The 12,909-nt window shown below is 57.2% G+C and overlaps 1 protein-coding gene across 1 annotated transcript; it reads left to right on the top strand.

The window, feature by feature from the left end:
• Positions 1 to 10,118: 10,118 nt before the first annotated feature.
• LOC117640247 (UDP-glucuronic acid decarboxylase 1) lies at positions 10,119 to 12,669 on the top strand. The gene is made up of 9 exons (XM_034376583.1): positions 10,119 to 10,321; positions 10,487 to 10,636; positions 10,805 to 11,112; positions 11,191 to 11,476; positions 11,560 to 11,673; positions 11,746 to 11,933; positions 12,024 to 12,156; positions 12,245 to 12,378; positions 12,477 to 12,669. Exons 2-9 carry the CDS (start codon positions 10,567 to 10,569, stop codon positions 12,630 to 12,632), a joined length of 1,389 nt encoding a protein of 462 aa, XP_034232474.1. The 5' UTR covers positions 10,119 to 10,321; positions 10,487 to 10,566; the 3' UTR covers positions 12,633 to 12,669.
• Positions 12,670 to 12,909: the final 240 nt, after the last annotated feature.

Raw genomic sequence — 12,909 nt, 5'->3', positions numbered from 1 at the left:
TCCTCAGAGACGAAAAATCTGTGCCTCGCACACTATAGGCCGCGCTGGCTTGTTTTATTGTTTTTATTTCCTTGTTGTTGTTTTGGGTTGTTTTTTTGGCTGCCTCGTCTTGCGGCGGCGGCCTCGGTGGCGGCGCCAGGGGGGCGATGAGGCGGCCGAGGATTGTTTTCAGTTCAACTCGGAGGAGGGAAGGGAAGGGTTCCATCAACGGGCGGCGCGGCGGAGCGGCAGAGCGTCCGCACTGCTGCCAACTACTAGGCGCTGCGTTTTTATCTGCCGCCTGGGACCGGACCCGGGGCGGGCCGAGCGGGGCGCGCCACCTCGTTTTCGACGGTTGGCATAACTTGCGCCGCCGCGGAGCCGACGCACAGTGGGCCAGAAGACCGGTGGAGGCGGGATCAAAATCCCTGACGCGTTTTGAGCAACCAGAGTCGCTAAATGGGACTCAAACCGGATGTGTGACCCCACCAATGGATTCCTCTCCGAACGAGGAATCCATTGGTGGGGTCAGACGGTCAGTTCGAGTCCTGTTTAGCGACTCTGGAGCTCAAAACGCGTCTAGAGTTTTGGCCACCTCCACTGGTCTTATTCTGGCCCACTGTGCCCTGCAGGCTGATTCCGAGCACTGCTCCGTCGCTCTGTCTCATCATGGTCGCGGTTGGCGCCACCGGACCGTGTCCGCCGCGGCCGCTGACGCGGTTTTTCCTAATGAAAACGCGGACTCACGTGTTACCGGGATTAAGACGTCTGTCCGCGAAAGCTCGCAGTTCAGGTCAAGAATTCATCAGACATGTCCCCGTCCTTTTTCTGCCAGTGCACGCAGTGGCTCCGGCGACGCGACTGCCGCTTGATGTTGATTCGATAACACACGGACACACACGATCCTGCGACACCAAATAAATAAAATGTTCCTCGGAAAAATTGTCGGGTGAATCCTCGTGTAGTGGTCGGCGGCCGGCCAGGGGAAACCACATGTAATTTCTGAAAGGCCCCCCGGGAGCAAGGCGGGACCGGGCGGCACGGGGAAGTGATGGAGAGCCCTGCCGCCCCGCCCCGCCCCGCCCCGCCCCGCCCCGCCCACCCCGCCCCGCCCCACCCCGCCCCGCCCCGCCCCGCCGCGGGCCAGAGCCGCAGCCCTAAGGGACGGAGCGAGGCGAAGTGATCATCACCTTCAAGCCTCGGGGTCCCCACCGGGTCCGCAAGGGTCCCCGCTCCGCGGCCCCAGCTGTCTTTGTGTTTGGCCCGGGTTCGAATACAGCATCGCCCCGCAGAAAAACAAAATTCAACATTCGCAATGAAAGGTGGAGGTCGGCCACACTGTATGAGGAGTGGACGATGCCAGGCAGGCGGTTCATCTTTATGCAAGTGGATTAAAATCTTCAATCTGGGCTCGGCCGGCGTGCCGTCGGCGCCCTGGACTGATTCCGAGGGTTGGTTTCGTCGCTCTGTTTCTCTCGCACCCATAGGGGGTGTCCATGAGAGGCGAAAGAGACAGAGCGACGAAAACGACTCTCGGAATCAGTCTACTGCTTGCCTGCCGCCTTCCGCCAGCTCAACGTTGCCGCATGGCCGGGCCCGGGGCGGCCCGGCCGGGACCTCCCGCCTGCTCCATGGCCTGCTCGCCCTGGAGGAGCAGAAGCAGCCATTTATCATGGAGGAAAGCAGTCCCAAGTTGGAGAGGACGCATTTTCTATCCGTTTCGTTAATGGGCGTCGCGGTGGCGGTCCTGGGTAGATCCTGGGTGAGGTCCTGGATGAGGTTCTGGAGGAGGTCATCCTGGCGGAGGTCCTACTGGAGGTCCTGGTGGAGGTCATCCTGACGGAGGTCCTGGTAGAGGTCCTCGAGGAGGTCCTCGAGGAGGTCCTCGAGGAGGTCCTCGAGGAGGTGGTGCCCCGGTGAAACGAGTGCCGATGGCGCCCCGGCCGGCCTCAGACGGCCTGTTGGCGTGTTGCGCCCCTTTCCAAACTTTGTCTGCTACACGGCTAGACTGCTCCTCATTGGTACACTGCTCCACTGCATTGCTACACTGCTACCGCTCTACCACACTGCTGCACTGCGAACGACGTCGCGGCCGGCCGTCCCTTCCAGCGCCATCCATCCCCCATTCCACGCGTGCACCGTAAAACCGCGCGGCCCCGCGGCCCGCGGATTCTGAACAACAGTGCTTCCGTCGCTCTGTCTCTCTCGCCCTCACGGGACGCCTCGTAAAGGTGCGAGAGAGAGAGAGAGAGAGAGAGAGAGAAGCACTGCGGCCCTCGGGGAGCTGAGGCTGCGGGCCGTTGGGGCCGTTGGGGCCGCGGGGCGGAGGGCCCTTGCGGCTTAACGGGTGGCCCGGAAATGGGTTTCAAATCGTATGGGTACGGGTTTACGCGCGGACAGCCCCGCGGAGTGGAGGATATAGACCAGGCGGTGGGGGCACTGGAAAGACGACGACGGCGACGACGTCGGCGGCGACGGGGAGGACATTTAAGACGACGCGGCCAGGGCGGGGAGGCCTCCCCCGAGTACTATCATGATTTGGACTGCAACCCAAGCCGCCGCCATCGCCGCGCTGCTTGTTGCTTCCGACACGTGGCACGGCGTGGCACGCCACGGCAAGGCACGGCAAGGCACGGCACCCCACGCCACGGCGTGGTGCTGCTGCTGGACCCTCCGGGCGCCGTCCCTCCTCACCTTACACAGCCCCATCATGGCCGTGGCGGCGGTCGGAGGCCGGCCTCAAGGAAAAAGTAGGGTGTGTGTGCCGCGCCACGGCCACGCCACGGCCTCGCCTCGGAGCGGCGGCGGTTCTTCCACGCCATTTGAACGCGGTGTGGTGGGCCGTGGCGGGTGGCCGCCGGGCCGTGGCCGGGCCGGGGAGCGAGGACGCAGGATGGAGACATTTGTTCATTCGGGGGTCGCGGCGACGGCCACCGCCTCATCCAGGGGGCCGTCGCTAAAGCGGGACCTCCAGCATCTCTCTCTCTCTCTCTCTCTCTCTCTCTCTCTCTCTCTCTCTCTCTCACACACGCACACACACACACACAAAAGCAGGCGCGCGAGCACAGAGGGTGTGGCACAGCATGCAACGTGCCAACAGGTCGCACCTGCCACCCCTGCGCGCCTGGAGCCTAGCCCAAAGCGAAGAAGAAGAAGAAGATGATGAAGATGAAGGAGAGAAGATGACGTGTTTTTGCGAGCGTTTCATCCGCCAAGACCGGGACACCCACACCACTCACCACACCCAAGTTCACCCAAACTTGCCACGGACACACACACACGGACACACGGACTCACACACACACACACACACACAAATCACGGAGGGCATACGAGCGGCGGCGCCCGGGGTGCGAGAATTAAAATTCTAGCGCACACAATGGTCGCATGGAGTAGGCCCATAGTTTGTTCCCCGCCGCCCCGCGGCCCCGCGCGGTCCACGGCAACGCCTGGCTACGCCTGGCAACGCCACCGCGGTGGCGGCGGCGCGGCGCGGCGGGGCGGCGGAGCGCGGCAGAGGGCCCGCTTCGCGCTTCGCTTTGTCCTTACCGGGGGACAATGCGCCGAGAATGTGTTGGCACCCCTGCGCGCGCGCCTCTGTGTGTGTGCGTGTGTGGGTGCGTGCCTCGCACACGACTGGGCTTGTGCGGCGCACGCGCTCGCGCCGACACACACACACACACACACACACACACACACACATACATACATACATACACGCACACAGACAGAGGAGCGCGCAAACACACACACACAATAGGCTACCGGCAAGCAATACATTCTTGTGCAGTATAAATCATGCATTATGCTCTCCGACACCAACAATGAGCGCGACAAGGACAGACAGACAGACAGACAGACAGACAGACAGACCGGAGAGAGGGGCGCAGCCATTGCAATCCGATTGCGTTAAAATCAAGTGAAAAAGCCACACAGGGCCAGGGCCACAGGCAGTCGCGCTCACACACACACACACACACAAACGCGCGCGCGCACACACACACAGACACACACACACACACACTGCAGGGTGATGCGGCTAACGAGGCGCGAGCGGGCGCGGCCGCCCAGCGCCATAAACGGCCTTGATCTGCGTTTTATGGCAGCAATGCATATTATATGACCGCGGTAATGTTTCTTCGCAATCCGAAACATCGCGGCGGCGGCAGTCCCGCAGCGCTGCAGCGCCGCAGCCACAGGTTACTCTGTCGCCGAGTTTCGCCAACAACAGGCCTGCACTGCGACGACTCTCGAAAATGAATTCAGAACTTTGTCTGAGCACCACGGAGTTGAAATGATTGTCGTCGCTGCACTCTAAACACCCGTCCGGCGACTACTGACAGGCAAACTGGGTTAGATTGCTCCGGTGTCGGTGAGCTCACGACGCGCAACCTACTTTTCTTTGCAAGCCCGAAAGACCGTGAGGTTTAAGAGTGCAGAAACGGACCTGCATTGTTCCCGCTGTCCCGAAATCAAATTCAAGCTGAGCGATGACGTCATGAGTGGACGTCGATGGAGATTCCTTTCCGACTGGGTTCTCCGCACCGCCTCCGAAACCCTGGTGCTTTGTTGGCCTCGTCGGCGAAGCTCCGATTCACTCTGCTTGACTTCCACGCTGGCCGTGGTGCCCACTCAGTGATGCTATTCCCTTCGCCGTCCGGCCTGCCCTGCCCCTCCCCGCCCCTCCAACGAAACCACCCCCTGACCGTCCATGTCACGTAAGTAGCGTCCAGGCGGACATCGCCGCCGTGTCCGAGGCCGTGTCCGAGGCCGTGTCCGAGGCCGCGTCCCACCCCGGCCAGGGTCGCCTAGTTCGTCCTGCCGCTGCAGAGATGGCCGCTGCATTTTTAAACCGCACCGCCTGCCTTTCGGCGGCCCTGTCCGAGGCCCCGTCCGAGGCCCTGTCCGAGGCCCTGTCCGAGGCCCCGTCCGAGGCCCTGTCCGAGGCCCTGTCCGAGGCCCTGTCCGAGGCCCTGCCCGAGGCCCTGTCCGAGGCCCAGGTCGAGGCCCCGTGTTGCCGGCCGCCCAGCTGTCGGCGCGCCGCTGCGATTGCTTTCTTCTTCCCGCATGATGGAGGGCCCCTAGTCCGATTCCGGGCAGCGCTCCGTCGCTGTCTCTCTCGCGTCCCTGCGGGGTCCTCCGTGAGTGTGAGAAAGACGAAGCGACGAAAGCGCTGTCCGGGTTCGGCCGTTCGGCCTGTTGGCCTGGTGCTGCTCTATTCCCCGCTGACGCGCCACCGCCCCGCCGGGCACCGCCGCCGCCACGCAATGCCTCCAGTCCACCTGCTGAAATCTTAAACGCCCATCGTCCACGCGGAATCGAATCGAATCGAATCACTGCCCGTCTCACCGCCCTCCCCGCTTCGCCCCGCTCCGCCCCGCCGCGACCAGTATAGCGTGACAGCGTGAGTAGTGTGTGACACGTGAGCCGGCCGTCGCTCTGTCTCTCTCGCACCCCCTACGGGACGCCCACGAGTGCGAGAGAGACAGAGCGACGATGCAGACAGCCATTACCCGGCCGCACCAAAGCGTCCCTGTGCATTAGCGCGCTGCTTGTCGCGGCCGAGCATCGCCGGGCCTTACAGTGCAGTGCGTGCTCCCGGTGACGTTTGTTTGCTTCCCTTTACAGTGGCCGGCACTGACTATCGAGGACGACGGACTCGTGGAAGAGGCACACAGTGGGCCAGAAGACCGGCACCGGCGGTCAAACCTCTAGACGCGTTTTGACCTCCAGAGTCGCTAAATTGGACTCGAACCGAACGTGCGACCCCACCAATGGATTGCTCACCGGAAGACAAATTCATTGGTGGGGTCACACGTTCGGTTCGAGTCCAATTTAGCGACTCTGGAGCTCAAAACGCGTCCACTCTGAGGCGGCCCGGACGCCGTGCAGGTAGCCAGGCCCGCAAGGCACGGCCGCTCGGCAGGACAGCCTACCCGCCAGGCGCCATCACGAGTCGAACCGAGTCGCAACGCAGCAGTGTCCGAAAAACGTAAGTCCGAGCAGCCACCGCGAGGGCCTCGGGCCTAAACGCCTCCACAGACACCCCCACTCAAGCAGACACACATATATACACACACACACACACGCCCGCGCGCAGAAACGCCCGCGCACACCGAGACCGTGTCATGTTTCGCACCGCCTCCGCCCCGGGCTGCTCCAGGCTGCCCCAGGCTGGCCCACCGCACCGGACTCCCCGGGAACAAGCCGGACACCGCCGTGGGCGTGGGCAGCGCCGGGCGGGCCGAAGCCGCACAGTGGGCCAGAAGGCCGGTGGAGGCGGCCAAAACTCTAGACGCGTTTTGAGCTCCAGATTCGCTAAGAGGGACTCGAACCGAACATGTGACCCCACCAATGGATTGCTCTCCGAACGAGGAATCCATTGGTGGGGTCACATGTTCGGTTCGAGCCCTGTATAGCGACTCTGGAGCTAAAAACGCGCCTAGAATTTTGGCCGCCTCCACCGGTCTTCTGGCCCACTGTGAGCCGGCCGAGGCCTGGCGGCAGTAGGCCGAACAGTCTAATGGATTCCCGCGGATCGGTTCCTAGTTGGATTTCGCACACGCCCAGTCGGCCCAGTCGCCCACCCCTTGTCTCCAAATTGATGAGCCAGTTGTTTCGCTAGTTGGTGCTGGTCGGTCCGGGCCGAACAGCGAGTGCTTCCGCCGCGCTGTCTCTCTCGCACTCGTGGGGCGTGACGGCGCGCCGAGCGGGTGCGAGAGAGACAGAGCGAGGAGCCTGCCGGCCGGGCTGGCCGCTGTTTTCTCAGCCGGGCCGTGGCGCCGCTCCTCGTCCTCGCCGTCCTCGCCGTCCTCGTCTACCCACAACTTCTCTCGGTCAATTTGGCGGCGCGTGGCACGCTTTCCCACGACAACAGGTGTGGCCACTCTCAGCCCAATCCCGGCCTCGGCTCGGCGGCCTCCGGGCCCGGCCCGCCGCGGCCGCGCCCCGCCCGCCGTGACCCGGGGCCAGCGTCCAGACGCACCGCGCCGCCGCGCCTACTCTACAAGGAGCGGCAGACTGATTCCGAGAGTCGCTTTCCTCTTCGGAATCAGTCTGCACGAGTGGCTTTCGGACGCTTCGTGGTCAGGAGACCGGTGCAAGCGCCCAAACTCGAGACGCGTTTTGAGCTCCAGAGTCGCTAAACAGGACTCGAAGCGAGCGTGTGACCCCACCAATGGATTCCTCGTTCGGATAGCAGTCCATTGGTGGGGTCACCCGTTCGGTTCGAGTCCCATTCAGTAACTCTGGAGCTCAAAAAGCGTCCGGGATTTTGACCGCCTGCACCGGTCTTCTGGCCCACTGTGCGCGCTGTGCGCCGCTATGCACGTGTCTCGTGTCTCCAGTCTGGCTGGATGCAGGTGGCGGCGGCGCGCGCTCTCGCCAAACTTTGTTTCCAAGCGAGGCTGGCGAAGCTCTCCAGCTCAACTCTGCCGAGGCCGATTCCCCGCCTTGTCCTCGAGATACCTAGTTGAACCTCTTTTTACCCCCACCCCTTTTTTTCGTCCCTCTCCCCCTTTTTTTTCTTTGCGAATCGCTCCGAGAGAAACCGATAGGAACTCCGCAGACGGCGGCTCTGCTGCAGCGGAGCGGCGCAACACGGGTTCCACTCGGCGTGTATTGAAGGGAGTTGGGTTTTGTTGTTGTTGTTGTTGTTGTTGTTGTTGTTTTTCGCTGGCTGTGAAAAGAGGGTGGCGCTTTTACGGGGGTCAAGATCCTCCGCCACACTTTCCGCCGTGTCTATTCTGACACCGCCAAGGCAAAAGGTAGTGTTGCCAACATCACGAGTGTCAACAAAAGACGCCGAGTGGCACCCCCATCGTATTGACAGCGATGCTGATTTTGAGTCCGTATTTTGATCGGCAAATATCGCCATGTTTGCCTTATTGGCAGCAGACGAACACACACTCACACACACACACACACACACAGACACGCGCACTCTGATTGGCTGTTTACAGACGCTGCCTCTTTTATGCATGATCCACTGATTTCCAGCTGGCGCTCTCACTGGCGCCTGGAGCGAGCCTGGAGTGACATGCCGAATTGTGCCGCACGGTTTGCCTCTTTCATTCTTTTATTCCATTTTTCCTCTACCATTTATTTTTATTTTGTTAAGAAAACGACGAGCGAATATAGTGGTGTGACAAGTGACAAACGTATCAACTCATTTCCTGTTTTTTTATTCTTTTTTTTATTTTTTTGTCGAGTGACAAAGACGACAAAGGCACAGCGCAATGATATTGGCGCCCAGTCCAATCCGCTTCGAGGGGCGCCACGCAAACGCCACGCTTGCGCCTCCGAAGTCGGCATATTAAGGGATCAAAAAATTAATCCGACGGCAGATGGCGGCATCGCGCTCCTCCTCGCGGGGAGCGGCGGGGCGCGAAGGGGGGGGGGAGGCGCTCTAATTTGTTTACTGCAATCAGAGGATGTGTTTGCAACTCGCAGTGACTCGGAGCGCGGCAGCGGGGCGGCGGGGCGGCACGGCGCGGGGACAGTCTTTCGTACAAACACGCGCCGTCAGACACATCGCTGTATTCCTTTATTCAAACAGGAAAAATGGAAAATAAACGTCGACGTGCGCCGCCTGGCTGCCTGGCCGTGCAATCAGTGGCGCCCCAATCTACGGGGCCAAGATTCGGCGTCAAGGCGAGGCCTTCCCCCGGGGAGAGACAACCTAACCACCGCACCGAACCGGGTTCTTTCGTCCTCTTTTTTTTCCGGTAAATGGGGCAATATGTTCCTGTCGGCGGATACAAACACAAATAATGAAAGAAGTGCCACGGCGCGGCGCCATCCCTCTTGCCCGACTACTTGACACTCCGAGCATGCCGCCCTGGGCTCGAGCCTGGGCTCCTCTTTGACTCCGTGATGAGGCACTCGCCGAGGGGCTGCGGGGCTGCGGGGGAGCGCGTCACACACGACCGCCGCTAGAGGGGCTCTGCGCCCGGCCGCCCCGCCGTCCCCGCCGTCTCCGTGGCTCATTTGGTTAGACGACGCGCCGGCGTCCGCCGGGACCGCGGTTCGGACACCCGCATCGCCGCATCGTGGCGGCCGCACTCGGGGAACCTGGCCACTTCCATGATGCAGTCAGATATTGGTCAACAGTGGGTCCAGGTCCGCAGCGCGCCCCGCCCCGCCCCGCCCCGCCCCGCCCCGCCCCGCCCCGCCGCACCCCACCTCCCCCGTCCTGCGGCCAGTGGCGCAGTGCGGTAGTCACACGGGGCCTGCCCGACCTCCCTTCCGCATACGTCAGCACTGAGGCTGTCTTCATGTTCCATTTGTCCGGAGCACTGCACCGCCGCCCCGCCCCGCCCCGCCCCGCAGTGGGCTTGCGGCGAGGCGGACCAAGAGTGCGGCGTTTTCGGTTTCGCCGTTTCGCCCCGCTGCATCGCAGACTGCAAGCCACTGTACTACACCGATTCCGAGAGTCGTTTTCGTCGCTCTGTCTCTCTCGAACCCGTACTGCGCGCCCCATGAGTGCGAGGGAGACAGAGCGACGAAAACGGCTCTCGGAATCCGTGTCCTGAGAGTCTCGAAAGGTCGCTCGCGTGCGGGGTCGAAGGCGCGCTGGTTGCCTATTCAACAGGCGCTGAGCCGCTGCCCGTGGTGCTTTTAAGTTTTAATAACATTGATGAGGTTCAAGCTGCCGAGCGATTCATTAGAGCCGCTCGCCGCTCTGTCTCTCTCGCACCCTTATGGAGAGCCGCGCGAGTGCGACAGAGACAGACTCTTGTTCGGACAAGCGTGGCGGTCTTCCCTGTCGTCCTCCCTGACGCGGGCCGTGCCTCTACGACCGCCGCGGGGCACGTGGGAGGGAGAGAGACAGACCTCGGACAGACAGGGGATGGCAGCGCGAGGGCGGTCGGGTCGTAGTCGGGGCGAGTCGGAGTGACTTGTCCTTGTCCTGCCACCACTTCGCTTCACTTCGGATTTCGGAGGTGCACAAACAGGAAATGCCGCCGTGGAGCAGAATGGCGTGCCGCGCCCTCTACCGGCCAGACGATCAACCTCCCCGCCGACTTTCCCGCGCAGGCGACGCCTGTGCGACGCGTGGCGCCCTCTGTGGGGAGAAGCACGAAGTTCTTCGCTGGTTCGCTTCAATTTCTCATACCCGGCGGCTGCAGTAGCCTCGCACAATGCGCTACGCATCCCCTTTCCGTCAATAAAGATTTTGTCCGCGTCTTGTTTATGTGATTAGAGGTTAAGTTTTCGTAACTGATAAAATGCTCTTGAGTTTTTCTTTTGATACTTGAGAGAGTCAATGGGCTCGTCGCATGACGCGAGGCCACCATGTGACTGTTCAGGACAATTTTCGTCGAGCTTGCTGTGAAATTTTGTGCGTGACTGTACAAGGGAGGGAGAGAGAGAGAAAGAGATACAACAGGCACTGTGATACAGGCAGTGTTATGTTTTGAAGGGTCGAGATACTAACCTGTAAATGTTTGTCCTGTTGATGAGTAATAACAAATAGAGCTATCTTGCGCTTGTGATGCGGTGGACAGCCTTTGCATGAATGACCGCCAGTCGATAATGAGAGGTCAACCAGGGTGCAGAACGAGGTTCTGATTCCACAAGGTGACAATGCTGAGAATTTACAACGGTGTGAAATGGATGAAAATAGTTTTCTGCAGCGCCGTCTGCGCTACGATAGGTGAGGACATCTTTCTTAACGATACTGGTCTTCCTGGACCTCAGGTCAATTTATTGTCTGCTACCGTAGAGGCAATATGTTCATCGTCTTGCCATTGCTTGGTATTTTTGCGAGTGTTCTTGTCTGCTAGTTTCAAATTTATTTCATTTTTGTTTTGATCTTTCACAGCGTTGTGTGTGTACCACAATTGGGTGCACGCAAAGGAACTCGACATGCTTGGGAACGGTGTTGTCAAAGTGCACCGCAGTAAGCATCTCAGAGAAGACATCTTGTATGGAGACAGAGACGGTGTGACAGCGATTAGTCTATCTCATAATGCAAACCAGAAGCCAGTAGATGGGAACATCAAGGATTTAGATGAGGCTAAAGCAAAAATCAGAGAACTGGAGATGAGAATCAAGCTACTGGAAGGAGGTAACCCTCGAAGATTCCCAGATGTAAAATTCTTGAACTATCGCACAAGAAAGCGAATACTGGTAAGTACATTCACCTTCCTCCCAAATTTGAGTTAAAATTTTTAAAAAATTATTAATATTTCACTGTTAAAATTGCAGGTAACTGGTGGTGCTGGGTTCGTTGGTTCTCATTTAGTTGACAGTTTGATGATGGAGGGCCATGAAGTCATTGTTGTTGATAATTTTTTCACGGGCCGCAAAAGAAATGTGGAGCATTGGATAGGCCATGAGAATTTTGAATTGATACATCATGACATTGTTAACCCTCTGTTCATTGAGGTTGATGAAATTTATCATCTTGCAAGTCCAGCATCCCCACAGCATTATATGTTCAATCCAGTGAAGACCATCAAAACAAACACAGTTGGCACCATCAACATGTTAGGTAAGTCTTTCATGTTTTTCAGTTTCTGAAGAATTTAATTTTTTTTTTTTGGATGTTATTTTATTTATTGCCCCTTTTATTAGGTCTTGCAAAGCGAGTTGGTGCTCGTGTGCTCATTGCAAGTACTTCTGAAGTATATGGTGACCCAGAAGTGCACCCTCAGCCTGAGACATACTGGGGCCATGTAAATCCTATAGGTAAGGTACCACTCAATATAATTGTGAATTCATATTTAATGTGAAATACTCAATGATTGCATTGTTTTTTAGGTCCTAGAGCTTGTTATGATGAAGGCAAGCGGGTATCTGAATCCTTGAGCTACGCTTACGCCAAGCAGGAAAAAGTACAAGTTCGAGTTGCACGAATATTTAATACATATGGACCTCGAATGCATATGAATGATGGCAGAGTTGTTTCAAACTTCATTCTTCAGGCACTACGAAATGAAGATATAACTGTAAATAACTATATTTCTTTCAGAACATGTTAGTTTTTCTAATTAAGAGACTTTGAGCAAATTTATTTATTTATTGACGTTTCTTTGTAGATATATGGACATGGGGATCAGACGAGAAGCTTCCAATATGTGAGTGATCTAGTTGAAGGTTTGACAGCACTAATGGCATCCAACTATTCTATGCCTGTTAATATTGGAAATCCTGTAGAATATGCTATCAAAGGTAACATGACAAATTTTAGTACCTGCTGATTGTCCTGTTTTACTTTTGCTTACTTTTATCTAAATTTTAGTTTCCACATAACTTTCAGATTTTGCCAAAAAAATTAGGGATTTGGTGGGAGGAAGAAGCCGACTAACTTTCTCAGATGCTGTTGAAGATGATCCTCAACGGCGCAAACCTGACATTACAGTTGCTCAGACACAACTTCATTGGCAACCAAAGGTATGTAGTAGTTAAACAAACAATGCATGTATGCACTTTTATCTTTTTTCATCAAACCCACTAAAAATCCCAATCTTTGCCACCTTTTGTTTGATCAGGTCACCCTACAACAGGGATTAAAGAAGACCATTGACTTTTTCCACAAAGAACTTCTACGGTCCAGCCACTCTAATCGCAACATGTTTCAGCCAGAATTGAGCCTGACCAATCCTATTCTCAATGCAAAAGCTGAGCAGGTTGAAGTCAAGAGGTAGCCTTTCAAAGGGATTATGTTAGTACAGTACTTCACTAGTCATCAACTACAACCTACACCATTTCTGATTCTTAGTGGTGGTCCATGTATTTCAAATATTAATAGCAAATGACTGTAGAGTGTTAGATACTTTCAATGAGATAAATAAGCTGACTTGTTCTCTTCATTTGTTGAAGCTTCTTGTGATGGATATGAGTACCTTCAGTTAATATTTAATTGTTAGGTATTTTACAATGTGGTATTTAGGAGTAAAAATAGTAAAGGTAGTGGTTTGTTAT

This window comes from Thrips palmi, unplaced genomic scaffold (assembly GCF_012932325.1).
Source record: "Thrips palmi isolate BJ-2018 unplaced genomic scaffold, TpBJ-2018v1 HiC_scaffold_12, whole genome shotgun sequence".
Classification (NCBI taxonomy): domain Eukaryota; kingdom Metazoa; phylum Arthropoda; class Insecta; order Thysanoptera; family Thripidae; genus Thrips; species Thrips palmi.
The sequence above is the reverse complement of the archived record's forward strand: the minus strand, read 5'-3'. Positions and strand labels throughout refer to the sequence as shown.